This window comes from Enoplosus armatus, chromosome 12 (assembly GCF_043641665.1).
Source record: "Enoplosus armatus isolate fEnoArm2 chromosome 12, fEnoArm2.hap1, whole genome shotgun sequence".
Taxonomy (NCBI): domain Eukaryota; kingdom Metazoa; phylum Chordata; class Actinopteri; order Centrarchiformes; family Enoplosidae; genus Enoplosus; species Enoplosus armatus.
The window spans coordinates 3,908,659-3,935,592 of NC_092191.1; the positions used below are offsets into that span (position 1 = coordinate 3,908,659).

At 41.9% G+C, this 26,934-nt stretch overlaps 1 protein-coding gene across 1 annotated transcript; it reads left to right on the plus strand.

Annotated features, from left to right (window-relative positions):
* Window positions 1-218: 218 nt before the first annotated feature.
* On the plus strand, window positions 219-26,442 carry cdh11 (cadherin 11, type 2, OB-cadherin (osteoblast)). Its single transcript, XM_070916469.1, has 14 exons — window positions 219-363; window positions 1,310-1,449; window positions 2,210-2,504; window positions 5,798-5,917; window positions 7,251-7,418; window positions 13,017-13,204; window positions 18,655-18,768; window positions 18,992-19,131; window positions 19,823-19,959; window positions 22,131-22,252; window positions 22,424-22,541; window positions 24,631-24,882; window positions 25,655-25,806; window positions 26,077-26,442. Exons 1-14 carry the CDS (start codon window positions 219-221, stop codon window positions 26,440-26,442), a joined length of 2,457 nt encoding a protein of 818 aa, XP_070772570.1.
* Window positions 26,443-26,934: the final 492 nt, after the last annotated feature.

Sequence of the window (26,934 nt, forward strand, 5' to 3'; positions counted from 1 at the left end):
TGTGAGAGAGAAGAAGAAGAAGAAGACGACAGTAACGTGAAAGTCGGTGATGAATATCTGCAGCAACGGGCCCCATCTCAGCTAATGAACTAGGAGGTTCATCAACAACATTTCATTAGTAAAAACAGGATATTCTCCTCAGTGGGAGCGGAGCTCCACTGAGAGAAACCAGAAAGTAGGGGGCGGAGTGAAGTGCACAGCTGCTCAGGTTGGGCAAGATGGCGATGCTGAAGAGGCAGGGCCTTGGGCCGCTGAGGGCCTTCCTGGTGTTGGTGGGAGTTTCTGCGCTCTGTAGCGTTGCATTAGGAACCCGGAGAGGAAATGCTTCTTTGGATCAAAGGGCCCACAGACACAGACATCCAGGTATGACACAAGCAACAAGCTTTCCTGTTTTTTCTACATCTGGCTGGATCATACGCACAGCCGTAAACTGTAACTGTGACGCATTCTGAAATACAATTTCGCTTTCACGTGTCAAATCAGATGATCACGCATGCCACTTTCTTTTCATGATATTTTTTTTCAAACTGAAAATGATCCTTTCTCTCATTTGTTACCCTTTGTGACCACGAGTCACTTTGTACTTCAGAGTCTCAACAGCCCATTTGTACTCTACTCTTTACATTACAGATGTTATCATCCAAGCTGTGAACCAAATGTTAACTTGAGTGAACTCAAAAGTTCCTTGTCCTTTACATTTCCAAATGGGAAAAGCACTGCATTCACATTTTCTTGTCAACAGTGTGACTCTAAACCTCTTCAGGTACATATATAATAATCAGGTCTTCAATGCATCTCAAGTGTATTTACACCCAGATTTTAAGTATTTGTTCAATTCAATCGTTTTACCATTACTTACTAGCAACTACTTACCCTCCTTTCTACCAAGGCACCCTTCAGTTACAGATGTTCACACATGGCAGCTGCTCAGTACAACCACCTGCTCCTGTTAGCCCCTGAGAAGCTTATTGCAACAAACAGGAGGTTAAATGTCTTGCTAAGAGCCACCTAAAAAACAGCTTGTTGAAGCTACCCACATTTCCTCAGCTGGGATTTGAACTGGTGACCCATAATTCAAAAGTGGGCACCACCCACTTTTGAATTCAGTCTATTGAAAACATTCTCAGAAAACGACCTGAAGTAGAGTTGATAATTCATTCATTCATTCTAAAGTGACCTAAATGAGCTTTTTCGTTTTCCTTCTAACCACTTAACATCATTTGAGTGAAAGCCCACAATTAAATTAGTTAACAGAAAAATGTAGTGTTGGTTTAAAGAAATGTACTGATGTTTGTTTTTGTGCTTGTAGGTCACTTGTCGTTGCATAGACACAGACAGAGGGGAGGGAAGGAAGGGCAGGTACTCCACAGGTCCAAACGAGGATGGGTCTGGAATCAGTTCTTCGTCATTGAGGAGTACACTGGACCTGACCCGGTGCTGGTGGGCAGGGTGAGTATAATAAAGCACGAGTTAATAAAGCGTTCTTCCATCAACTTCTCTTCTCTTGAGTCAAACGAAATTAGTGCTAAAAGAACAGTCTAAAATTTGACTGTTCAATTAATAGCCAAACTGCCCTCAACTCACACTCGAGGCAGGGGCATGCAGGGTGACAGCAAATTCACCCCAGTAGGTTTTAAAAGTGCTTTTCCCATTCATCAAGGAGAGAGAGGGAGATAGAAAAAAAGAGAGAGGTCATGTTCACATTCAAGGGTGAAGATGATTGGTGGTACTCCTCCACAACAACATCACTCAAACCGAGCAGCGGCTTTCATAACAAACAACAAATGATGTTTACAATGCGTCATATTTCATAGCCTCGGGGTTGTAAAGGAAGAACAAGAGTTTAATTGAATGTTAAACATTCTTCATTTTTTTGGATGACAACGTTTTAAATCTCTTACTTATTAGTGTTTGCCTGTCCCACACAGCACATCTACTATCCTGTCTATCTCAGTCTTTCAGCATCCTTTAATTTGTAGCCCTGCGAAATAGAAGCCTTACATCACATCTGCCAAGCTACAGTTTTTCAGTTCTGCCAGACAGGCAGACAACCTGTCTCACCCTGTAATCACCAGTCTGTCGCTCTTTCTCTTTAAGTTCCACACCATGTGAAATCCAGATGTTGTCAGCACCAATCAGGTCCCATTTTCTTTCTGGTTTATCTCACTCTGTCCTTGTGTCTCACCCCCACCCTCCACTCCTTATTCAGCTCCACTCAGACGTAGACTCAGGCATCGGCAACATCAAGTATATCCTGTCTGGCGAAGGTGCGGGAACCATCTTTGTTATTGATGACAAGACGGGAAACATCCACGCTACAAAAACCCTGGACCGCGAGGAGCAGGCCCAGTACACTTTAACAGCCCAGGCCGTGGACAGAGACACTAATAAGCCTCTGGAGCCCCCATCAGAGTTCATAGTGAAAGTTCAGGACATCAACGATAATCCTCCTGAGTTTCTACATGGGCCGTACTATGCCAGGGTGCCTGAGATGTCCAATGTTGGTGAGTATTAAAAGAAAGGGTAAGCGAACGGGAGGGGAGGCTAAGTTTGGTGCTGGGGAGAAGGTAAAGCTGCAAATGGGTAGATTTCAATTGTGATTAGTACTATGGGAGAACAGCAGAGAAGAAGAAGACCAGAACGTGATCTCGGAAGGTTCATGCATGTTAGCTACAAATGTTAACTTACAGAGTGTTGTCCATCCAAAATGTATGTTGTGTACTTGTGTTACAAAGAGCGAGAAGTTTGGTTTAAATCTTAGTCCTAATTTTATACATCTTAAATGCTCTATTTTAGTTTGTTCTAACTAAATCCTGCCCCTGTCTGAAGTGGAGGCACATCTGTGAAACTGACCAGCAGATTTGTTTTCTTTCCAAATATCAAATGTAATTTGATAACAGTGATTCAGAAGAAATAATCAAATTCCATCTTTTTGGCTGGACCACAGCAAAGTGGGGGCCAGCCCTATAGACGCAAAAGTCTGTCTGTGACTTACTGAGTGAGTGATGAAGTTACACCATTGGTCGGTCGAGTGTTGGAGGTGCAAACGTTAGTTGCGCACCATAACTCTTTGAGTAAAGGCGCAGCCCTCTAAGCTGTGTGCCCCACTGGTTCCTTTAACTAGCTGAAGAAAAAGCATTCTTCGGAGCCGATTGTCCGGTCTCAGCTAAACTTATACACATGGTGAGACCGAGTTGAGGGCCACAACTCCTAACACTAAAAGTCTTCAGTGCCGATGAACCCACTAGCTACAACCCTAGAGGGCTGCGCCTATAGACTACTCATAGACTCTGGAGTTACGGTACGTAACTAACTGGAAAACAACATAAAACCTGCTGTGGGAAGTAGAGAGATGGTTACGCACTCTAACAGCCAAGCAGAGAGCAGAGTGGAAGTGAATACAGCCCTCAGCTGAGGGAGAGCGCACAGATAAAGCACCACAAATAACACTCAAAAACAAAACACTCAAAACAGAGTGAGTCACAGAAAAAGGAGAGACATCCTGCATGCAGAACTTAATGAAAGAGCAGGGGGAGTTAATAGATAATTAGAATCAGTCCTCTGTCAAATCAAACATCTTAAGACATGAGTGGAAAGTTGTTCTTGCAACTGTATTTTACATAGCACATTGACCATACATGGTCCAGCCATATACCAGGTTTCGACCTAGTCTTGTTAGAACAGAAAGACTCTCTGTTGCATATTGAGTAACGTGTCTTAATGAAGTCACTGATGGAGTTCATCGTCAGTGTTGTTTGTCTGCTAAACAGCCTTTTTCATACATTATTAATCATCACTGAAATGTGACCACAGGAAGTGTGACAGAGACAGAAAAGACAGCACCATTAGCTCACACATTCAGCTCCTAAAAGTCCCTTTCTTTCTTATATATACCTAAAAGGAAAAAAAACATGGGCTCAACCAAAAACAGAAAGCAAGGAAATATTTAGCACTAGGTTGGCATGGGCAAGAGCTCATACCATCTCCTTAGAGTCTCCTGACTTAGAGCTCCCTGATCTTGATAGACCTTCTTTCCGAATATTATGTGGTCTTGGAGAGTCTTCAACCCCTTGAGGCTGACCTGAAATGAACCACACTGGCAGTGGTGTTGCTTGACACTCTGAAAGCCACAGAAATCCCTTCTCTGAATGGACTGGACATCCAAAGAAGAACTTCTGAAAGGACTTCTGAATGAGTTCTGTTCAGGCTTTTTTTCACCCATCCGCTTCTTAAGCTGAAACCTGAATACAGACGTCTGGCAGGGAGGGGCCGCCAGTTGCCATCATCCTCAACCACAGAAGTGGAACAGAAAGAAAAGCTGCAATTTGACTAACTGGGTCCATGTTCCCTCATGGATGTCAGAATTAGAACAGATAGAGAAGGCAGTCTCTTTCAAATTAACGTTCCTGGTAATTTACCCTGTACACTTTTCGCAGTTCGCTGCCACAGTGAGACCAGGGCTGAATGAAACTTGATTACAGTTACATACCCAATGGATTTTCTGTGCAGTAGGATAGTGGAGCTCACGTAGCTGCAACTGGAAACCGAAACATCCAAACAGCATATATGGAACTGAAAAGATTAGGAAGTGGTTGAACAAACAAAAGCACACTGTGTTATTGATGTGAAGCACCCAAAGGACCCAGCCAATATCACCCAGTTGCAAAGAGTCAGCATCAGCAGTTTAAACCTGCAGTTCCAGTCTAACTTGTGCCACCTAAAGGCAAGGAATGTAACAGCTCCAGTTTAAAGCTGCAAATGGAGACATGTTGATGTTCAGCATCCCAGATGGCAATGAGCCAGCTGCAATCTTTCTTTTTTATAGTTGTTGTTCTTCTGAGGTTTTGTGTTTTACATTCTACATTATTTTAATCAAAGCATGTTTTTTTGGCCATATACTAGGAAGTTCATACAAATATCCTCCTGGTTACTTTACATGAAAGAGGACATTCAAACCAGATTTTATCTGTCCAAAGAAAACATATATATATATATATATATATATATATATAAAACAATAACAACAACAGTAGTAATTTAGGCTGACTATGCTCTGTCTATCTTATGGTCAAGTACCATAACCGTAAACTAATTTACAAAATCAGGCCTAAACTGTTGTTGACGTTACTAAAGAGGTGGTAAAGGTTGGTGGTTCTACAACTGGTCTAACAAGAACCACACAGAAGAGAAATGTTTTTGTGAATTTTTTAGTTAGTTTTATGACTTGTGTCAGATCTGAAAAAAGAAAATTCAACAATTATGCAAAGTAATAAAATGTATTTCACACTTCTGCAAATTTAATTTACTTGGCCTATTTGCTCAGCTTAACTGTGTCAAGTTCAGTTAACAAAGATTTACTGGAAGTAAATTTCTGCTGTCGAGTGGAAACACCACATCTTCAAAAAGCTTTGTTTTTGAGCTTGACAACCATGCATCTTTCAGATTATCCAATGGGTTCTGAAAGGGCTTCATAAATCCAGGGGTTGTGGAACTCTGTCAACGCATAGATGAAAATGTTTTATTTAAAACATGAAAATCACCAAACTTGGAGAGTGGATATTTCTACCCGACAATGATGAAACACAGAGAAATAATAGTGGAGAGCAGCCTCTCAGGTGCAGTTTAGCTGCAGAGTCTGAAAGAGTGTTTTTCATTCCCTTTCCTCAACTAGCCGGTGCAGGCAGGTGAATCGGCGCACAGTCTGTGGCAGGCTTGTTTGTCAAACCATTCTTGAACCGAATCACTGAGGTAGAGTCATCTCCTGACTTGTCTGTCATGTCCTGTGTGTGTCCTGTAGGTACGTCAGTGATGCAGGTGACAGCTACAGATGCTGATGACCCCACCTATGGCAACAGTGCAAGGCTGGTGTACAGCATACTGCAAGGACAACCTTATTTCTCTGTGGAGCCTCAGACAGGTGAGGCTGAAAACAGAACCCTGCCTTGGGTCAACAGACATCTACAGCACAAGCAAATACAGGCCTTACAGCCCTGATGTTGTACCACACAAAGACATACATATAGAAAGGCTTACTAGTCTAATACATGCACTACAGCAGGTACCACTAAACATCAACATTACACTACAAACTAATTATTAAATATATTGCAGAATTTAGAAAAGAAAATTATATGATTTAGGCATGATTGTGTATCCCAACATTGTAGACAACAAGACTTCACTGCTGCTTTATGAGGCACCTTGTGGAACCTGCTTTTCACTAAGACCAAACTGAAAACCAGTTTCTTTCTGCAATATTTTCACCGTCTACCACTCTTAATATAAAAAAGCTAAGAACTCACTGCTGCAGGGATCATGTAACAGCACGTCCTTTCCACTGAAATTGGTGAGGAAAAGAAGGCACTGCTGTAAAAAGAGGTCCCCAGAGGACATTCAGCATGGTCTCTGCAGAGCCCAGGCCTAATATTTGGGTTTGCATTAAAAGAAGAAATTGGATGGAAGGAGAGAGGTTAGGGCAGACACAGAGCCATGTTCTGTGAGGGTCAGAGAGGGTGAAGAAGAACAGAAAGAGAGAGGTTAGTGGAGAGAAGGAGAGAGAAATCAGTTTAGAGAGAGTGAGTCCATGGAAAGAGAGTGGTTAGGGCATAGAGAGGGAGAGAGATTTGAGCAGAGTAAATCTGGCTAATCAAACCAGTGTTGGGTATTTGACTGGCTCAAATCCATAGCTCACATTTCTAATTGGTTTGGAGATTATCAGCTTTTCATGCTGTCACACACACACACACACACACACACACTCTTGGCATAATATGACAGTGGAAAGCCTCAACTCCCAGACACTGCAGCTAGAAGAGAAAGAAAGAGGGAGATGGAAAGAGAGCAGCCAGTGATGAATTAAACAGATATAAAAGATTACTAGGGCTTGAAATGGAGAAAAATAAGACTTCACACACGTTTAACTAGAGTTCTTATTTATGTGAACGATGAGTGATGGTGTGTTTTCGAACAAAATGAAATATCTTGAAATAAATGGCACCGGTTCTTGGGAAAAATAAATCACATTGTAAGATTTTGCTTACCAACTACTTCTGTTTTTCAAGCTTAAAGCTTATAAATATTATGAACATAATTTAGATGAATAATACAAAAACACAAGTACATAGTGTATACCATTTGCATACAATACTTGCACACAAATACATGTACACACATACACAGACATATTTATAGACATACACACAAGTACAAATTATAAAATATTAATTTGATGCTAAAATCTGTCCATTCAGGTATAATTCGTACTGCCTTGCCAAACATGGACCGTGAGGCGCGCCAGGAGTATGATGTCGTCATCCAGGCCAAAGACATGGGTGGTCACATGGGGGGACTGTCGGGGACCACCGAGGTTAAAATCACCCTCACAGACGTCAACGACAACCCTCCAAAGTTCCCACAGAGTGAGTACAAACACCCTCTCTATCTATCGGTCAGTAATATCTACTATCTCTGGAGTGACATTTCCTTGAGAAGTATGAAGGTGTCAGATATTTCACCAAATGGCACGTCAGCCACATTACAGTCTGTGTGCACTTCCATCCCACAGCTTCCTATCCCTCTCTGCACCGCACATCTGTGCATGTGGCTTATGTTCAATCCACATACACGTGTGGACATCATTTTGCGTGTACTATATGCATGAGGTTGTGCCTATAACCCAGAAAACATGTCACTAGATGGCAATATAGGGAAGTCACTGTAGGAGGCACAAACGATAACTTAAGAAATCAATTATTAAAGGTTCTTTACTGGCCTCCTGCAATGTCTTCAGGCGTGTGTGTGTGTGTGTGTGTGTGTGTGTGTGTGTGTGTGTGTGTGTGTGTGTGTGTGTGTGCGTTTAAACCTCTCCTTGAGAAATCTGCTGAATTTCTGATTTGCTGAGCACTAAAAAGTAGTGAAATATTTAGCCTGGATTTGTCAAGAGCTGTAGATTTGATGTTTAAAAGAGCAAAAGAGACAGCGAGAGAGAGACATACAATTGGGATTTGGTTTCTTTTTGGTGATAACATTTAAACAGGAGAACCCCATAGCTTTATTTTCTTTTCAGCAGATATTACTCTAAAGTATTCTTACATTCTTGTATGACTACAAAAAACAAATATGATCAATCTTCTTGTGATGTTGGTATTACCAACCTTGACAAGCACGTGAAGCTCGGGAAACACACCTCAGACTCTCAGACCATCAGCACCGGTTCTCCTCAAGGCCGCGTTCTGCCCCTCTACTCTTCTCCCTGTACACCAACAATCCATCAAGCACAACTTGGAGCTCAATCCTCTAGAAAACTGTGGATTTCAGGAAGAACCCAGGACTACCATCCCCCATCACCCTGTATGACTTTCCTTCTGCTTCCTGAGTACCATCATCACCCAGGACCTCAAGTGGGAGCTGAACTCACCAAGAAAGCCCAGCAGAGGATGTACTTCCTGCAGCACGCTGAAGAAGTTCAACCTACCAAAGACAATGTTGGTGCACTACAGAACTAACGTTGAGTCCACCCTCACCTCCTTCATCACCATCTGGTACTCTGCTGCCACTATCAAGGACAAGGGCAGACTGCAGCGAATCATTCGTTCTGCTGAGAAGGTGATTGGCTGCAATCTGCTACCTCTCCAGGACCTGTACGCCTCCAGAACTCTGAGGCGTGCAGGCAAGAAGTGGCTGACCCCTCCCACCCCAGAAACAAACAGGTCCAGACACTCCCCTCCGGCGAGAGGCTGCGGTCCATCAGGACCACAACAGTTTCTTCCCGTCTGCAGCTTGCCTCATCAACTAGGCCCAGGACCCCCACTGACAACAATGCAATCAAGTAAACAAATGGTGGTTTTCTGATTGGACTGTCGGACTTAAAGAAACAACCAACAGGAGGGAAGATTACTTCTTGTTTTCTTTGTATTTCTCTCTCTTTCTTTTCTCTGTTCAGTTGGCCATGTCACTGTTTACCAACAAAGAGTTGTTGTTGTTGAGCCCATAGATGTTAAATATGCCTGGATAGCTTATGCGCAACCAAAGATTCAGTCTCTCTGGTTCACCTGACAGGAACAAGAACAATCTAAACCTCAGCATTGATTTGCACCTCTGTATTTTTTTCAGTCTCAAGTCTAACTCTATGTCCAAACCCTTTTCTCTGTATCGATGTCTATTTTTCCTTTCACCTTGTCTTCGAGTTTCTTTTATCCTCTCTGTTTTTTTTTTTCTTTTTATTCTTCCACGTTCTCCCCTCCCTCTCCTCCTGGAGCTCTGAGCAGAGAGCAACTCCTGGCAGAGATTCAGCAGAGTAGCTGCAGGAATGGATGGACAGAAGACGGGAGGAGAAAAGAGGAGACGAGGGCTCAGGATTTAGCCTGTGGAGAAGCTGAATAGGCGAGAAAAGAGAGAGACACGAGCAGAAGCAGCGAGGGAGGCAATGTAAAAGACAGAGGGATGCAGAGAGAGAGAGAGAGAGAAAGAATCTGTCAAAACCATCACTCCAGTTCTTGTGTATTCCAGCAAGCTGACTGTGTTTCTGTGTCTTGCAAAGCAAAGCTAAAATCTTATTCTGAAGGTCACAACAAACACACAACATTTTGAGGGAGTTTTATGGGCAACAGTGCTCAAAGGGAAAGAAAAGTCTTCTCCACCTGCAGATTGTCTTCAGTATGTGTGTGCTGTATATTTGGATATCCACTTTTTTTTATAAATCCATGTGCTCTTACATAATGACGGGTAGCACAAAGTTGAAAGAAGCCACTTTATCAGGTACACCTGTAAAAATTGAATGCAATCTAATACAGCAGCTCAGGCATAAACTCTACCTTTACAAAGATAATTGCATTATCTAATAAAGTGGCCACTGAGTGTAAAGCCAAGTTGACTGGGACCTAAAATTCTAAACTAAAGGACATAGTGTTTCCATTTTCAAATCAAATACGTTGCTTGAGATCAATTTACATTCAAGACGGCCCTTTATTCAGTAACTAAACATATCCACGAATGATAAAACGTTTAACTGCAGTTGCTCAACTCAACTTCATAACCTCTAACCTTTCAATCCAGTGACCTAGGTGCTCTATCAGCCATCGAGCATATTGCTTATCAGACCAAACTTCTCCTTCTGCACCAGGTTGAAATGATCGGGACCAGAAAAAAGGGTTAAATCACAGACATATTGACATTTAAGAGTTTTTTGCTGTGCTCGTTTTATATTTTATATATTTACATTGTCAGTCATGTGTTTGCAAAGTACCTCCTTGCATTGCTTCCAAGTATCAGCTGTGCATCACTGACAGTTTGCTGTGATACAAGACAACACATCAAATAGCAATATGTTGTGGTGGTGGGTACTCTTGTTTTAAAAAAAGTGGAAGCAGTACAAACACCTGCAAGAAAACTCTCCCAGATGGTGTGAATGAGGACAGTGATTACTTATTTAGTAGTTGGGCAGAGTGAGAGAGAGCAGAGAGAGAGAGAAAAAAAAATGGGAAATGAGATAAGCAAGTTAAGAAAGAAAAGCAGAGCCAAAGCGAGAGGCAGAAAATAAAACACATACAAAGAGAGAAAACACCACGAAAGAGATACAAGAAGACAGAAAAGGGTATATGGCACAGCGTGACTCCCTCTCATGTGTTCCAGTAGCTTTTCACTTTCCATTCACGCTGTCATACTTTTTCCTTTCACTCCAAGGCTTGATCTCTCTGTCTCTCTCTGCTTCTCGCAGACTTTCTGTCCCTGCAATTTTCTCCCTTTCACCTCATTATCAAGCATCTTTCGTTTGCCACTATGAAAATCCATCACAGCGCAGACGGAAGGAGGAGCAGAAATATGAAGGCAAATCACGAGCAATTGTTATTTAACTGTCTCTGACTTCAGTGTTTATTAGACTGACATGACATGAGGTGGTTTTGTTAAATCCCGGTAATATGTGTCAGCAATAGTCCTTCACAGCCAGCTCTCTCTCTCTCTCACTTGTGTTTAAACATGAACAATGCAGAACAACGCAGAACAATGCAGAACAAAGCAGATAATAAAGAGACATTTGAAGCTGTGGATTCTATGAAGCTGGATTTTATTTGCACATATAATTTACCTTCAGTGTCTTAGCATTGCTGTTACAGAACTGCCTGTGCTGAAAAGATGATTACCATTAGAAACGTATTTCTGTGTCACTGCAGGGATGTTAAATCCATCTTCAAACTTGTATTTGAAGTTCCTCCCCTAGGTTTAGGCAGAAATATGTAATATTATTGTGAGGAAAATGTGTTAAAACTGAGACAAAACATAGCGTATCAATGGTGCAAAAAACAAACTAGCAGTAACTGAACTAATGGATGTGTTGAAAACGACACATTATTCTAAAGCAGTCTGCCTGCCAGATTTAAATTGCTAATATATTTACCATATTGAATATAAAATGCACCTACAATATTGTCTATACGATAACACATGAAAGTCTCCGGTATGAGTGGTTGTAAAAGACAAAGTTATATTAGGCATTATTGTTGTAATGTCAGTAATCACATTAAAATTACTGATCTAAGAGATTGTGGTCATTACATGAGTTACATTTATGAGGCTCTTTATTGGTGTTTATGTGTAAACTTAGCTGGTTTTATGAGCTTCTCTTTCCAAGACCGGACATCTGTGTGAACAGAAACAGTGCAGGCAGTAATGAAAGCAACTAATGACTGTCTCATACTCACTTTCTCACAGAGTTACTGGTAAAATAGAATATTGGTTTTACAAGAGAAAAAAGGTACGGGTGATTTATGAGTGCGTGACTTTTATTTGTTTCTCACTGAAACTCATACTTTCTTACACTGTGGTCCTCAAATGTAAATGTACATTTCCTGTATGTGCTGTGCTTCATTTTAGCCCACAGCCAGGTATGCCAAGGCGTCTGTGTGTTCTGTCGTACAATGTTTAACTCAGCTGCCAGAAGCCATTGAAGTTAAGCTACTTAGGAAAAGCAAGAATAGAACGACAGGAGAAGAGAGGGAGGAAGAGGGCAAAGGGAGGGCAGGGATGAAATGAGATTTTTAGCCAGAATAGGCAGACAGAAGAGAGAGAGAGGAGGAGGAGGAAGAGGTGGAGGAGAGTTAGACATGAGAGAAGTAGGGTGGAGAGGGGGAGGAGAGGTGAGGATGAGTAGAGAGATTTGGATGGATGGAGTGGAAAGGCGAGAAGCAAATGACAGATGGAGAGGGAGGGAGGGGTGTTACCAAAAGAGAGTCAAACAGTTTAAAAAGCAGGGACAGAGATGATGAAGAGGAGTGATTTGGTGAGATGTGGTGGAAAAAGGTAGAGGGCCGGAGGGTGGCAGGAGAGATTTGGGCTGGATGGATCAAATCCTGTGAATCGCTCTCTTCTTCCACTTGCATTTGCTCGGAAGCCACATGACCAAACAAATTTCATGATTCACTGGATTGCTTCACCTGGACGAGCAGGATAAACATGCTAATAATGTACAACCCATAAAATGACGAGTCCAGTCTGCGCTCAACGCCTGAACCAGGCGGAGGAGGGAGGGATTGGGGAGGAGATGAGGGAGGAAAAAGAGAAGGATGACAGTTGAGATGAGGGGAGGGGAGAAAAAGGTGTGGGGAGGGGCGAGGTGATGGGCGGAAAGAGCACATGAGAGACCAGAGAGGGAAAAGGATAAAAGAGGAGAGAGAGTAGACATATGGTCCTACTGCTCTCTACAGCAAGCCAGGTGTCTACTCCCTCAGACACACTCACACACACACACACCTGACACTATAGGGGATATTAATATCCTCTGGGCCATATGAATATCCTCTGGGCCATATGAGACAGATGGTATAGTTCATGTTAATCCCTTCCTGCCCTCCAAAACTGACCCTGCCACAGATAGTAAACACAGTGGCAGCCAGCCAGGGATTCTCTAAAGACTCTAAAGAGCGTTGAATACAAAAGCAAGCTGTGACCACAAGTTGACACTAACATCGCCATCCTGCCAAAAAAGAAGCCAAGTAAAATTTCTGCCTTTATATCTCTCCCAGGTGTATACTCCATGTCTGTATCAGAGGATAAAGTGCCAGGAGAGGAGGTGGGCCGTCTCAAGGCCAAGGACCCTGACCTTGGAGATAACGGACTGGTGAACTACCGCTTAGTAGACGGAGATGGAATAGGCATGTTTGAACTGACCACTGACTCCGAGACCAGAGAGGCCGTTATTAAGCTGAAGAAGGTAAGGAATGAAAGAAAGAGACTCAAACATGCAATAACTTATTTTTTGGAAACATCACCTTTTAAGTTGATATGACGAACTTGTTAGCAAACAGTTACACATCCAGCAGTTACAGAACAACATTATCATTCATTTGCAGTTATGTTTCTGGCCACTATGCAAATGTAAATCTATTATTCACTCTCTGTTAGCTCTGTTTTTGGTCTCCACCAACTCCTGATGGAAATATTTGACTCTAGAGGCTAAATGCTCCAGCATATTCAACAGCTTGTGCTGAGTAGATAGTGTACAGTGGGTATCTAGAGCTAAGAATAGCTGAAAGAGTGAACCAAAACAGTAAAGTTGGGAGTCGGACATCCAAAACAATGAGCTGAAACTCACTATAAAGCTCAGTAAAGTTGAGTGGAGCTGTAGATGTGGGTGATAAGACATTGTCACATTGTTTTCACACTGTCATTTTACACACTGTTTATCATTATAAAAATATTGACTATAGCCACTTTAAGGAAAGGCAGGAAAGGTTATTAAAAGTTGTTAGGATGCATTCGTAGGTGGGGATACAGTAACAGTAAGTTTCACCACATAAAAATCAAAGATTCAAAGATTTAGTCATAGCTGACAGTTCACAATGAGAACTGAAAATCCACAATGGAAAGGGAGAAAGTAAAAACGTTGTTTGTTGTTCCTCTGGTCATGAAAATTCAGTATACAGAACAGTTGATTAGTTACTATAAGATAAGACTCAAAGTTGTTGCAGCAGTTTCTGGTGAGGAACGTTGGTCAAAAGCACTATTCACTGATAGTAGCTGCTTCAACAGCTCGCTTTTATGGAAACGAGTGCGTCATCATCAACCATTTTTTCAATTTACCAGCCCAGAAATGCAGTTGAGACTGCACTTTTCCTTCAGACAAAGCAGTTTAGTGGGAGCCTCAGCCAGCCCACATTTGAGTCCATATTTGTGTGTTAAAAAAGAAAAAAAAGGAGGATTGACAAAAGAAAGGAAAATCTGGAGCAGTAAGGAAGATGGGTGGAAGAAAAGGGGAGGTTTTGCTGGGTTCCCCTCCCTGACGACCCTCACAGTTTCTTATTGTGTTTGATGTGAACACTGACTGCCATGGTTGTGAGTGTGTGTATGTGTGAGTGAGAGTGCATTAACTTTCATGCTTCCCTGGGCCAGAGAGCTCATTTTCTGCACTGTGACTGCAACCCACACATGCACACACACACACACACACACACACACACACACACACACACACACACACTATAACTATAGCTTTCAGTGATCCAGCTCAGCACACACAATTACTTTTTCTCACTCCCTGTCTCTCTAATGCACACACACACAGTCTCTTATTCTCTCAAATACACACATTCAGTCAAACACACACAGTGCTCTGTCAAATACACAGAAACTCACTCATTTCTTCTTTTTTCCCTTTCTCTTTTTCACACACACACACACACACACACACACACACATTGTGTAGCTGCAGGTCAGGATTATGAGCTGAATCTTCCAGTGAGCTGTGGTAGCCTGCTTTTCCCTGCCGGGGCATCCGACCTCTGAGTCTCTCAGTTAAAAAAATAATAATAGCTTTTATAGTCGAGCTATCAATGTGATGGGGGAAAATGAGAATGAAATGTACACCAAAACCATCTCCTAAAAGGCTTTTCTTTTCTCTTTTGGATCGTTATCCTACAAATAAGCAGTTTTAGGTTTGTCAGACATTCAACCCACAATTGTACAAAGGTGCTCACTTTTTCTTAAAATGTCCAAATCATGTCCGTATTTGGTGAAAGACTTGGCATTCAAATATGTAATTACAGTATGGCATCCGTGGCAAGCTGCATTTCCTGTCCAGACAGTGATGACGTAGCTCAGAAGAGCAGCCAGCCTTAACCCACAGCTCCTTTTTACTGATGCTGTGGGAAAATCTCTGTCTGAATCAATCGATACAAGTCTGTTTCATGCTTTTTCTCACAACTGTCTGCATGAGCGATTCCTTTGGAGCACAGCGCTAGAGCATGGCATTAAGGCTGCCAGGGTTAGGGGCTTTCTTCCCACTCGTGTCACCAGGACTGAGCAGGGAAATGAGTGAATGATAATAAAGAGTAATGCTCCCTCTCCTCTCTCAACAACTACAATTTATGTGCCCTGGAGCAAGACGGTTAACCCACAGATCAGGCATCAGCCAAAAGTAGAAAAAGATGTGGCTGTGCTGGGCAGCGCTCAGGTGGGAAATTGTAAATTTCACTGGATTTGAGGAATAACTGAAATACAGATTGCCCCAACTAGATAAAATGTATAAAAAAAATTTTTTTAAAAAGGCACAAGGGAACAACTAAAATGTGGAGTTTTTAAAGGAGGATCCCTCAAAGAAGTCATTAGAAACCACTGACTAAACGCACTGATGAGCGAAACAGGACACCCCAATCAAAGTAATGAGAGCAACTGCATACACTGAAGTGGGGCACTATGTTTGGATGTGTGCATGTGTTTGGCTGTAACACAGACAAAGGCAGAAAACTTTGCTTGAGAAGTATTAAATGTGTGTGTAAATGTAATACTTGTGACCTCATTGTAAAAACAGTCTGGCATAATACACACTCACACAGAAACACACATGCAGCGTAGCTGAATGAAGCCACATGAACACAGCTCAGACCTTCAGCTCCACATTAGTCTTCCTGGAAAGCAGTGACAGTAAGATTTTAACTATAAAATATCAATCAATTAAATGAAACCAATTGATCTTCTTATCATCACATTGTTTGAAATGTAATTCAAGTCTTGTGATTTTGCCAATATGCCTGTGCCACAAATTATTTCAAGGCTTATTTAAAGACAAAGAATATGTGCGTGCGCGTGTGTGTGTGTGTGTGTGTGTGTAAGGCCACTACCATAAAACAATCCCTCTTCATGGATCCCTCTATCTCATGGAATAGTAGCTTAATAGCCTGATGCTGATTTGAAGTGTGAGCAGACAATGAGGGACACCATGCAAACCCACTTGTGCTCCTCTGAATCTGATTATGTCATCTTGACTTGGATATATGTGTGTGTGTGTGTGTGTGTGTGTGTGTGTGTGTGTGTGTGATTATTGTGCCTTGATGCCTCTCGGGGGAAATCAATCTTTTGCCCCCTGAAGGCAGTGCCACACAAAAGTATAAAATTACACACACACACACACAAGAACACATGTACAGACTTGCACCTGAACACACTTTCAAATCAGCATCGGGAGTAGCCTTCACTAATCTCTATTCTCTCACTCTCCTTCTCACAAACACACACACACACACACACACACACACACACACACACACACACAGGGATGAGCTTTAATCAGCTATTCTCTTTCAACTGTGTCCTGACGAAAGCAGTCCACAGAATATTAAGGAGCTGTGTATATGTGTGTGTATGTGTGTGTGTGTGTGTGTGGGGGAGTGTGTGGGTTTGGGGGGGGGGGGGGGGGGGGGGGGGTATTATTGTGAATATTATTATCTCACACTGATTACACAAAGAGGGAGAGAACGAGAGAGAGTGGACCTATAGACTGAGAGATAGAGGGAGTGAAAGAGAGGGCAAAGGAGACAGAGTGAGCGTGACAAAAAAAAGGGAAACTGAAAGAACTGGGTCACATCTATCCTATTAGCATTGTACCTGTCATCAACATGTTAAACACCTACATCGACACCACAGACTCAGAATGAGTGTGGAACAATCCATTGAGAGGAAACGTCCCCCCAACATTGAGTCATTTGGCAGCGGCATCACATGAAAACAGCTTTGAATCTGCTCGATTAAAGAGCTACTGCAAGCTGTTTTCAGAGGTGTTACATGCAGCTGATGGGGGCTGGCCACCATGTTTGATCACTGACAACAAAAGGAAACAATATAATATTATTGCCCTCACCTTGGTCTTAACCCCTTCTCTGCTATAATCTTGATTAGGTTCTTCTATCAATAATAACAATACAGTAAAAGATAAGACATTCTTATCGCGCAAGTCTTGTCAAGCCGTCCTAAATATTTGGTAGTCTTGGTGTCCATCCTAATCACTGGTAAACCCTGGTAAACCTTGCGAATCAAACTCATAAATCTATATGGCTTCACTCAGCTTTTACAACACATGCTTATGAGCCCTATCTCCTTCCCACTGGGATTTCATTAAGTGATGGCAGCATAGAGATGAAAAGATCAAGCTTGCTCTTGGGAATTTGCCAGTTCAACATCCCCACAGCGACCGGAAAAATAGTAGAGGGGGAAAAGTGGTTATCTGGGTTTATAAAACAGAAACGACACCCTAAAGAGCGTTTCTTTGGTGTGATTATAGCTACGATGGAGCTGCGGATGAGTGCAAGTCGCAGCCAAGTGCTGCTGGCAATGTACAAGTCCTCATCATCATAGCAGAGAGCATCTCTTGAGTATTATAGTTTTTATACAATGACTGCCAACACATTTGTTGGCTTAAAAGTTTCCCCTGCAGTAGTATACACTCTGCACATAAGAATGGAAGTCAGGAGAAAGAGGAAGATTCATTAGACGCTCACTACCAAGCAGACAGTTTGGCTGAGGGTCGTCGCTTTGTTACTGAGTGGAAATATGAGGGAAATGTGTGTGTTGTTTTCTTTTTGGTCACTGAACGCCATACCTCAAAGCACACACTCAAGTCAATTCAATATCAAGGCCATTACAAGTCAATGGGTTTTCTCCCACTATGGAGTAAGTGAATTGAGGCTCAATTCAATAGGAGTGAATTGAATCTCAGGGTTTTGCATCGGCCTACCTGTGATATCAAAAACCCATGGCAGGGATTTCAAATGCTAATTTATCCTTAAGGTATTTGTCTCGATTATAAAGGTGTAATGAATGAAAAACTATACAATAAAGAGGAAAAAAGCAGACTGCAGTTCTTGTGGCCTGGGACCTAAATTTCATCTCCCACCTTGTGACCCAAGACAAAACCTAAATCTAATCCTGGCTTATTAAAAACAGACTTTCATCTGATGATGAAAAGAGCTCAAGAGAAACGACCAAATGATTCACTGTAGTCCCAAAATAATCATATTATGTAATATCATGCAATACAAACTATCTTGAGGTAAATGTCTGCATTTGGGTTTCTCCTGGTGTTTGCTGGTCTGTAATAGTAGTGGTAATAGCTGGACTGCTACTGTCAATACAAGTGATAATATGCCTGTTTTCATTCACGTAGCAACAGCTCCCCCTACCAGAAGACAAGGACACAGCACTGCATTTCACAAAGCCAGTGTCTGCAGTGGATATATAGTGCATTTTCTTCAACATTCAGATATCATTACACTGCAAAAAGATAACATTCTTATTGAACATGTGTTTACAGTTAATATTTGATTAAAAAAGTATGAATATTGATCTGAGATGAACTGATTAAGTGACCTGTCTGCTCTCTGTCTCTCTCAGCCAGTGGACTTTGAGACTAAACGATCGTACACTTTGAAGGTGGAGGGATCCAACCCTCATGTTGACCCTCAATATCTCGCTTGGGGGCCTTATAAGGACGAAGCCACAATAAAGGTATACATGTGAAAATATGTTTATAAAGCGGTGTGTGTCAACGTGAGTGTGCACTTAGATATGTGTTTATGTGAGAAGAAGAGTGTGAATGCATGTGTTTGATTGTGTGCAAGAGTGTGTGTTTATGGCGGCATGAGAAACAGAGCTTGTATTTGTTTATGTGTGTGACTAGATAAATATCACAGGAGCCTTTTAACAATCCTGTGTGTTTGTGTGCCTGTAGATATCAGTGGAGGATGCAGATGAGCCTCCTGTGTTTGTAGCTCCCAGTTACACTTTTGAGGTAGAGGAGAATGCGCCTGAAGGCACCCTGGTGGGACGAGTCCACGCCAAGGACACTGATGTTGCCAACAATCCTGTCAGGTAACACACACACAGAGGAAACCACACACAAACACATTTACTAAGTTGTAGTCGGCTTGTAGCAGTGGGAGAATTTGAATTTTCTCACCAGAGTAAATTCTCGTGGAACATCGCCAAAAAAAAAATGTTTTAATAGTGTTCCTTCAGCTACACTGAACAAACAATATGACTCAAGGAAAGCTTGGCTTTACACTCATATTCTTATGCAGAAAACAGAGATTACATATAAAGGAGTTTTCAACTGAATAAGGATGCAAAATAGGATTACAAAAGCGTGGCCAGACTAATTTTATAAAAATCAAGTGAAAAACAATCACTGGGTCTTTCAACATCGTTTAACACTAGAAGCTAGACTTTTAGAGTCAAGACTCACATTTTTTCTTTTCCCATATACAGTGATATCACTTTTACAAAATAGTTGTAAGCTAAACTACTGACAAGCTGGCAAAGTTACGTTTCTTTTGGTTGCCAAATTATCTCCACAATTATCTAACTGAAAGCTCAGCGTGTCCCTCTTGAAGACTGCGAGGATCGCTCCGTCTTGCAGCTGCTATTTGTTCATTCAGCTTAGTTTCCACTCAGAAAAGGAGTGTATCCAATTCACATTCATGTATAATTCCTAGCAATTTAAATGCTCTTTTAATCCAAATGTGTAATAGCATTATTATATGTGTGTTAATTCTCTGTATAGGTACATGATCCCTCGGTACACAGATGTAGAGCAGTTCTTCAGCGTAAACTCAGAAGATGGCATGATAACCACAACAAGACCACTGGACAGAGAGGCACAGGCTTGGCATAATATATCTGTGTCAGCCACAGAGATCGGTACATATGCACACTCTCTCACACACACACACACACACACACACACACACACACATCCAAATCTAGAAACATTTTAAGAGACCTGGGACTGAATCTAATGTGTGTGGGCATGTGGGTCTAATTCTCTCTTTCTCTAAAATATAGGCTACAAACAAACCAACCCACACACACACACCCACTTCTAATCACCATCGTAATATGAGCTAAAAAAAAAGTATTTTGACTGGGACTCATTACTATTTTTCTCCACACTCACACCAATTACGTTTGAATTGACACAATGGCTGTGAGACTGTCAGCGCTATTTTCAGTCATTTCAGGAAAACGGTTAGCGAAAGAGCTACAGTCTGCTGTATTTGATCTTGGCTGTTGAGTGCTATATAAGTGATAAACAGCATATACTGATATAAGATGGAGAGACAAAGTCAAAGATGAACAAACCGATGGAAAAATCCTGGGCTGTACATTTGCTGGCATCCAGAGCCCAACCTGTCATTCTGCAGTGCTGGATTCACTCCATGACATGTTAAGTACAAAATTTAAGTGGATTCAAGCTGCTGCCTTTAATTTTTTCCCCCTCTGGGTGGGACTAAAGTTAGCATTTTAGCTGTGAGTGTCAGAACTGCCTAAACCTTAGTAAACTAATTATATATTCAGCTTCAGCCAGGAGGGATTGGCTTTATGCATATGCTTGGTAGTATTATTTTTGTTGAGTGTATCCAGCTGTTACTGGTGTTCAGTGCATGTAACTGTTGCAATCATGACATCTTATGTTGTTTTCATGCACCTTTCTGGTCAGAAATAGAAACAAACAAGGATCTGCTCTGTTTAGCTGGCTATTGATAGACGTATCTTAGATTTGGCTTGTAATAATGGCTATATCAGTGCCAACCATGATTTAAACTTCTTTTGACTGTTAGTTGTAATACACCAAAGACACTGAGACAAAAAATCTGACAATATGAAAGAAAATCTAAAGGCTAAGTACAAACAGCTGTTGAAGCACCACTAAGATTTTAACTGTTAACAGATTTCAACTGTTCGCTTTAATTTAACAGTTTCTTATGAAGTGAATGAGGTGGTTTCAGTGCAGACGGTGTTGAGGTAGACGCTCAGTTACACAAAAACTGTTATTAACACCCCAATGCAGTGAAAGAAAAGTGAAAAACTAAAGTAAAAACAGTTGAAGTACCACTGAAACTTTTAGCTATCCATCTATCACCACAAACACTCCATCTAACTATACAGAGGAGAGTGAGGGGAGAAAAGAGGGGAATGCCAGTTGACCCACAGGCCCTTCGGAGTTTTCTCTCCCCTGGTTAAACCCCACAAACCCTCCAGCCAGTGAGCCACAGAGGCCCCACCCTGGTATTCTGTGGTTGGGGCTCAAACTAGCAGAGCTCCGCGTGGTTTCCTTGTGGCGTGCTAGACGCCAGACGGCCAGATGGAAACGGGCTCGCCGCCCACAAAGCTAGGACCATTGCAGGCTACGCTAACCGCTAACAGGCCTTGGGAAGCTAAATAAATGCCTAGTAATGACAGGGTAGTGGAAACATCATACTGACTAGAATTGCAAATATGCAAGGCAGTATACTGCAGAAGTGGATGGTTGTTTTTTTTTCTTTTTTACAGATGAATGGGTAGATAGAAAACTACACTGTTCTCCCTCAGTCTATCTTAGTTCATATTCTGTACAAATCAGGGGTTTAGGTTTGCTGTATGTGTCGATTTTGGTCGTTTAGAGATCATTCTGTCTGCATCAAACCAGTTTTTCTCCATTTCTCCAGAAGGCGTAACTTGACATTTGCCACCTTTGCATTTCAAAGTGGTTTTGGTAAAACGCGTGGGAGCAGGCTGACTGAGTGGGACACTGTCTGACTGGTTATTTTGATGTCTCACAAACTCATGTCGGTAATTTTTTGCAAATCAAAATAACAAATAGCTGGCTGAGTGGCTGACTGATTGACAGGCAATCTTGCTGGAAAATATTCATAGTTAGCTTTGTGTTCAACTAAAGCAAAACAGGGATTAAAATGCAGACAGACAAGCAATTACTCACACACACACACATACACAAATGACATTCTGTCTTTAATGACTTTGACACTGCTTTGAATTTTTGTATGCAGCAGAATGCTGATGATTTTGCCATATGCTGTGTATGTGTGCAGGAGGCCATCACCAAGACACCAAAGTTCGTGTTAACATCAGGGTGAAAGATGTGAATGACAACTCCCCAGAGTTTGCTAACAACGACGAAGTCCTCATGTGTGAAACTGTCGCGCCAGGGAAGGTATGTCTGTCTGTGTGTGTGTGTGTGTGTGTGTGTGTGCGTGCGCGCATGCATGCGTGTGGAACTGCATGTATATGCATGTGTTTCGGCGGATTATGGTAAACAAACATAAAATGTACCCACAAAAAGTATTGCAGATTGATGTGTTTCTTTCTTCTTTGTGTTTCTTAGGTTATTGAAACAGTAAGTGCAGTGGACAAAGATGAGATGGCTCACAGACAACACTTCACATTCAGCCTCACTCCGGAAGTCGCCCACAACCACAACTTCTCCCTCAAAGACAACAGAGGTAGATGACCTGTAAAATATTATTTCCTTTACTTCTCCCGCCTCTTTTGTTTCTTTTCACTTCTTTCTTTTCTAACCCTTTCCAGCAACCAATCTTACTGTGTCTTCCTCTGTGGTCTCTTTCTCTCTCTCCCCCTTTCACTCAGATTAGATCAAAACATAACCAGATGGAGGCTTACACTACCTTGTAGAAAGCAGCAGGTGCTCTGAATCCCTCTCTCTTGCACTCACACACACAAATGCACACATGTCCTGCGGGCTATATTAATTGCAATGGGGTCTCTGTCCGTCTGTACATATATCTTAGGGGGCCAACTGATTGAATTAAGTTTGGTGAGTGCTGGGAGAGGGACTAAAAGAAAGAAAATGAGAGAGAGAAAGAGAGGCGCAAGAGGAGGAGAATATAGATGCAGAACAAGAGGCTGTAGGAGATTGAAGAAGAAAAGAACATGAGAGTGATAATGTGAATTGTGTTGAGCTGAGTTTCAGGGAGGGAAGTTTGGGATTTAAGGGACCTTTTGGGCACTATAACAAAATCAGGGAGTGTATCATTAATATACAGAACCAACAGTAACTCCCTGTGTAACCTGTGTATCAACTCCATAGAAGACAGACTAGTAGAGACTTTCACAGCACTGCTCAAAATGCCACCAAAAACCAATAAATTTAGACGGATAGACAGATCCACACACACACACACACACACACACACACACACACACACACACACACACACACACACACACACACACACACACACACACACACACACACACAGCTGTCGGGGAGAACCAGTGTTGGCAGGAGGCTGATCGCAACAGATGACAGTGACATCAGCAACAGAGAGGGTTGGGGGTTACCTTCACTCTCTTTTGGGGTGAAAAGTTTTAGTGAGCCCTTCTGTTGTTCTTGTTTTCCTCATTTGGTTTGTTTGTTTTTACTTGTTGTTACTAACAAGTGATTGTTTTGCATCATTCTTTCCTTTTACCTGTGCTTTATTTTACAAGTGCAAGTGATGTATTCTTTATGCTTCTTTGCATCTTTCAAGTACTTTATGTTGTCATTTTTAATTGTACTCTATACGTAAATATCAATGAGGAGAGAAAGGGTCAGAAATTCAGTAGAAGCAGTAGAAACCCCAAGAAAAAAGGAAAAGGAAAAAATGATGCTGCTGAATCAGCTGAAATGCATGGAGCTAAAAACAGCTTTTAGGTTAAAAATGAAGGACTAAGCTTGAGTTAGGGTTATTGTCGGAGCTACAGGTTAAGAAATAAATGCAGCCATGGGGGCCCTCACAAGTATAGTAATACCAGTGTGAGAGTGTGATTGTAATACTGCAAAGTTTGTCCAAGAGTAACTCTGTGTGCATTTAATATGATTTTCATCCAACAATTTTGAACTGTTTTCCTTACATCGCTCCAAGTAGCATGATCAGTGCAGCGCAGCAGCTTTTACGTGTTTCACTTATATTGCTCTGTGATGTATTTCCAATATAAATGTTAAAGAGTGTTTGCTTGGCGATGAAGTTTCAGAAACGCCTCTGATGTACCTCCTCTCTTTCTTTGTTGGCATTAAATTCTGTCTGTTTGAATAGTTTGGAGAGGGAGGAAGAGAGAGGCAGACAGAAGGAAGTGTGTTGGGGGTGTTTTAGTACTGTGGAGGCACAGCTAGCTAGCCCAAGTCATAACAGCAGTGACAGTGGCTTTTGATTACATTTCCTTCTCAACTGATGATTAGACACACTATTTAACAAGAATTTAATTTTGTTTAGGTCACACCTCATTGGCTCTTGTGTGTGTACAATATGTACTGTGTGTGTGTGTGTGTGTGTGTGTGTGTGTGTGTGTGTGTGTACACAATGATAAAGGAGGAAAATGTGTGTATGAGTTGCTGAGAGAGCAAACGGGAAAAAGTGCATTATGTGTGGTTTTGCACATGTATGCCACTGTGTGTGTGTGTGTGTGTGTGTGGGTGATGAAGTGGTTTTGGAAAACTTACCAGTATGTACATCTTGTACTCCCCCGTTCTTTAGTATTTTACCTCCTCATCTTTCTATCTACTCACCAACATATTTCTATCCCTCTCCGCAGACAGCACAGCCAGTATCTATGTGCTCCGTAAAGGATTCAGCCGTCTGACCCAGGACGTTTACTACCTTCCCATCGAGATAAATGACAACGGTTTCCCTGCTATGAGCAGCACCAACACCCTGACCATCAGAGTCTGTTCCTGTGACAGCAGAGACACCATCCTCTCCTGTAACGTGGAGCCCTACGTCCTACCTGCTGGCCTCAGCACCGGGGCATTGATTGCTATACTGGCCTGTATTGTTATTCTGCTGGGTAAGGAGCTAACATGTTTTACTGATTTACATAAGATTTCCCTGTTGGGGCATGACTTTTCAATCTGTTGCCTGATTAAGATCATCTAGAAGTGTGTTTACAGAATGAGTCTTTTATCTAACTCAACTTGCTGTCCCAATAATACCGAACACGCCTGATATTTAGAGGTGAAACCAGTCAGGCTATCCACCTCCGTTAATGTCTTCATTGGAATTGCACTGCATCGTTTGAGCATCGTTACAGGTCCTGGAGTCACTTGTGTATCAGCAGCTACAGCATCTTGCATAATCACTTAGTGTGGGCACATTGTTTTTCGGAGGATTTTATTTGTGAAAACATATACGCTGTGCTTTCAAAAGTCTTCAATTGTGTCTCCAGCCTCAGCTTTCTTCCTCAGCCCACTAGGTAGCCCACATTTCAGCTGTTATCTGTCTTCCTTTTTTACAAATATACAGATACTGTAATGCACTTGCACACTGTATCCTCAAAATTGGAGTTTACGCCACATTTTACCCATACACTACACATCTGAGAACCTTTAAAGCCTGACATGTCAATAACCACCTGCAATTAAAATGGCATGTGTGTACAGCACAACACTACAATGATATTAATTAAACTGTCCAAGGTCTAATTACACTTATCATTCACCCACTGTGCATACTAATTATCTAACGCATGCCTTTTTCACAGATATGTGTGAGGATGGTTATGTAATCACTAAATGCAGAACAAATTTTGAATCGTGTGTTTGTGTGTTTCTCTTTGGCAGCAATAGTGGTGCTGTTTGTTGCACTGAGGCGTCAGAAGAAGGAGCCATTGATAGTGTTTGAGGAGGAGGACATCAGGGAGAATATTATCACTTATGATGACGAGGGAGGCGGTGAGGAGGACACGGAGGCTTTCGACATCGCTACACTGCAGGTATGAAGCGAGTTCTTTCTGTTTCTTAAGTAGACAATAGGTACAGTAAATGAAGGTAAAGATGAAGGGGTATGAGGGTGGCAACTTCACTACAGGCAGTTCAAATGCCATTTGTATCAGTCAGTTTCTGCTTACTGTAAAATGCATACATAACTATTTAAACTATTGAAATTCAGTTCATATTCAGCTATGTTTTTGCTGATATTTCAGCATGATGTGGGCTTATCTGATTAGATTTTAAAGCAACATGCTCTCTTTCTAATTGTTCAGAACCCGGATGGTGCCAACGGTTTCCTGCCAAGAAAGGACATCAAACCAGAGCTTCAATATCCCATCCGACCCGGAGCTGGCCATACCGCAGCAAACAGTGTCGATGTTGATGACTTCATTAAGACTCGAATTGCAGAGGCTGACAGCGACCCCACTGCACCTCCATACGACTCCATTCAGATCTACGGATACGAAGGCAGAGGATCATTGGCTGGGTCATTGAGTTCCCTCGAGTCTGTCACAACAGAGTCTGACTTGGATTATGACTATCTGCAGAGTTGGGGGCCGAGGTTTAAGAAGCTGGCAGATTTGTACGGGACCAAAGACTGCTCCATTAACGATGGGGATGATGGTGAAGACTCTTAACAGTGGTCTTACTGAGTGGACGCCCCCGACTTCTGATTTATTGATTCCATGAGGATTTGTTAACTGAGGGTTAACTCTCCCCAATACCCAATTGTTACCAACTACCACCTGATCAGTTCATGTCAATTTGTCAACGGACGTTAACAGCTCTCCCTCCCATGGCGTCTCCCTGGTCCTCCAAGATGATTTGTTAATGAACACATAATGAACGCTTGGACTCAAACCGCTCCCAGCTTTTCCCAAATCTCTCCTTTCCCCTCCTGTGTCTCTTCCCCTCTCTTTCTACAGACTTGAGCATTGCAGGGCTGGGAGGTTTGTTATGTCAACAGTTTGTCGGTTTGAAAGTAAATTGTTGGGAAAAAAATGTTGCTGTATGATCAAAAAGACTTGCTTATAGCTAACTGTTTAGTTTATTAGAGGTTCTATATACTTTTGTGGACTGGATTCACGTACTTCCTCAATGGTTCCTGAGAGAGATTTTATTCCCTTAAC

Excerpts from the sequence above, each read along its gene's own strand:
- cdh11 (XM_070916469.1), top strand. The coding sequence starts at position 219 with ATGGCGATGCTGAAGAGGCAGGGCCTTGGGCCGCTGAGGGCCTTCCTG. Across the intron at positions 19,960-22,130 it reads TGTGTCAGCCACAGAGATCG|GAGGCCATCACCAAGACACC; the intron begins GTACATATGCAC and ends GTATGTGTGCAG. Across the intron at positions 25,807-26,076 it reads TCGACATCGCTACACTGCAG|AACCCGGATGGTGCCAACGG; the intron begins GTATGAAGCGAG and ends CTAATTGTTCAG.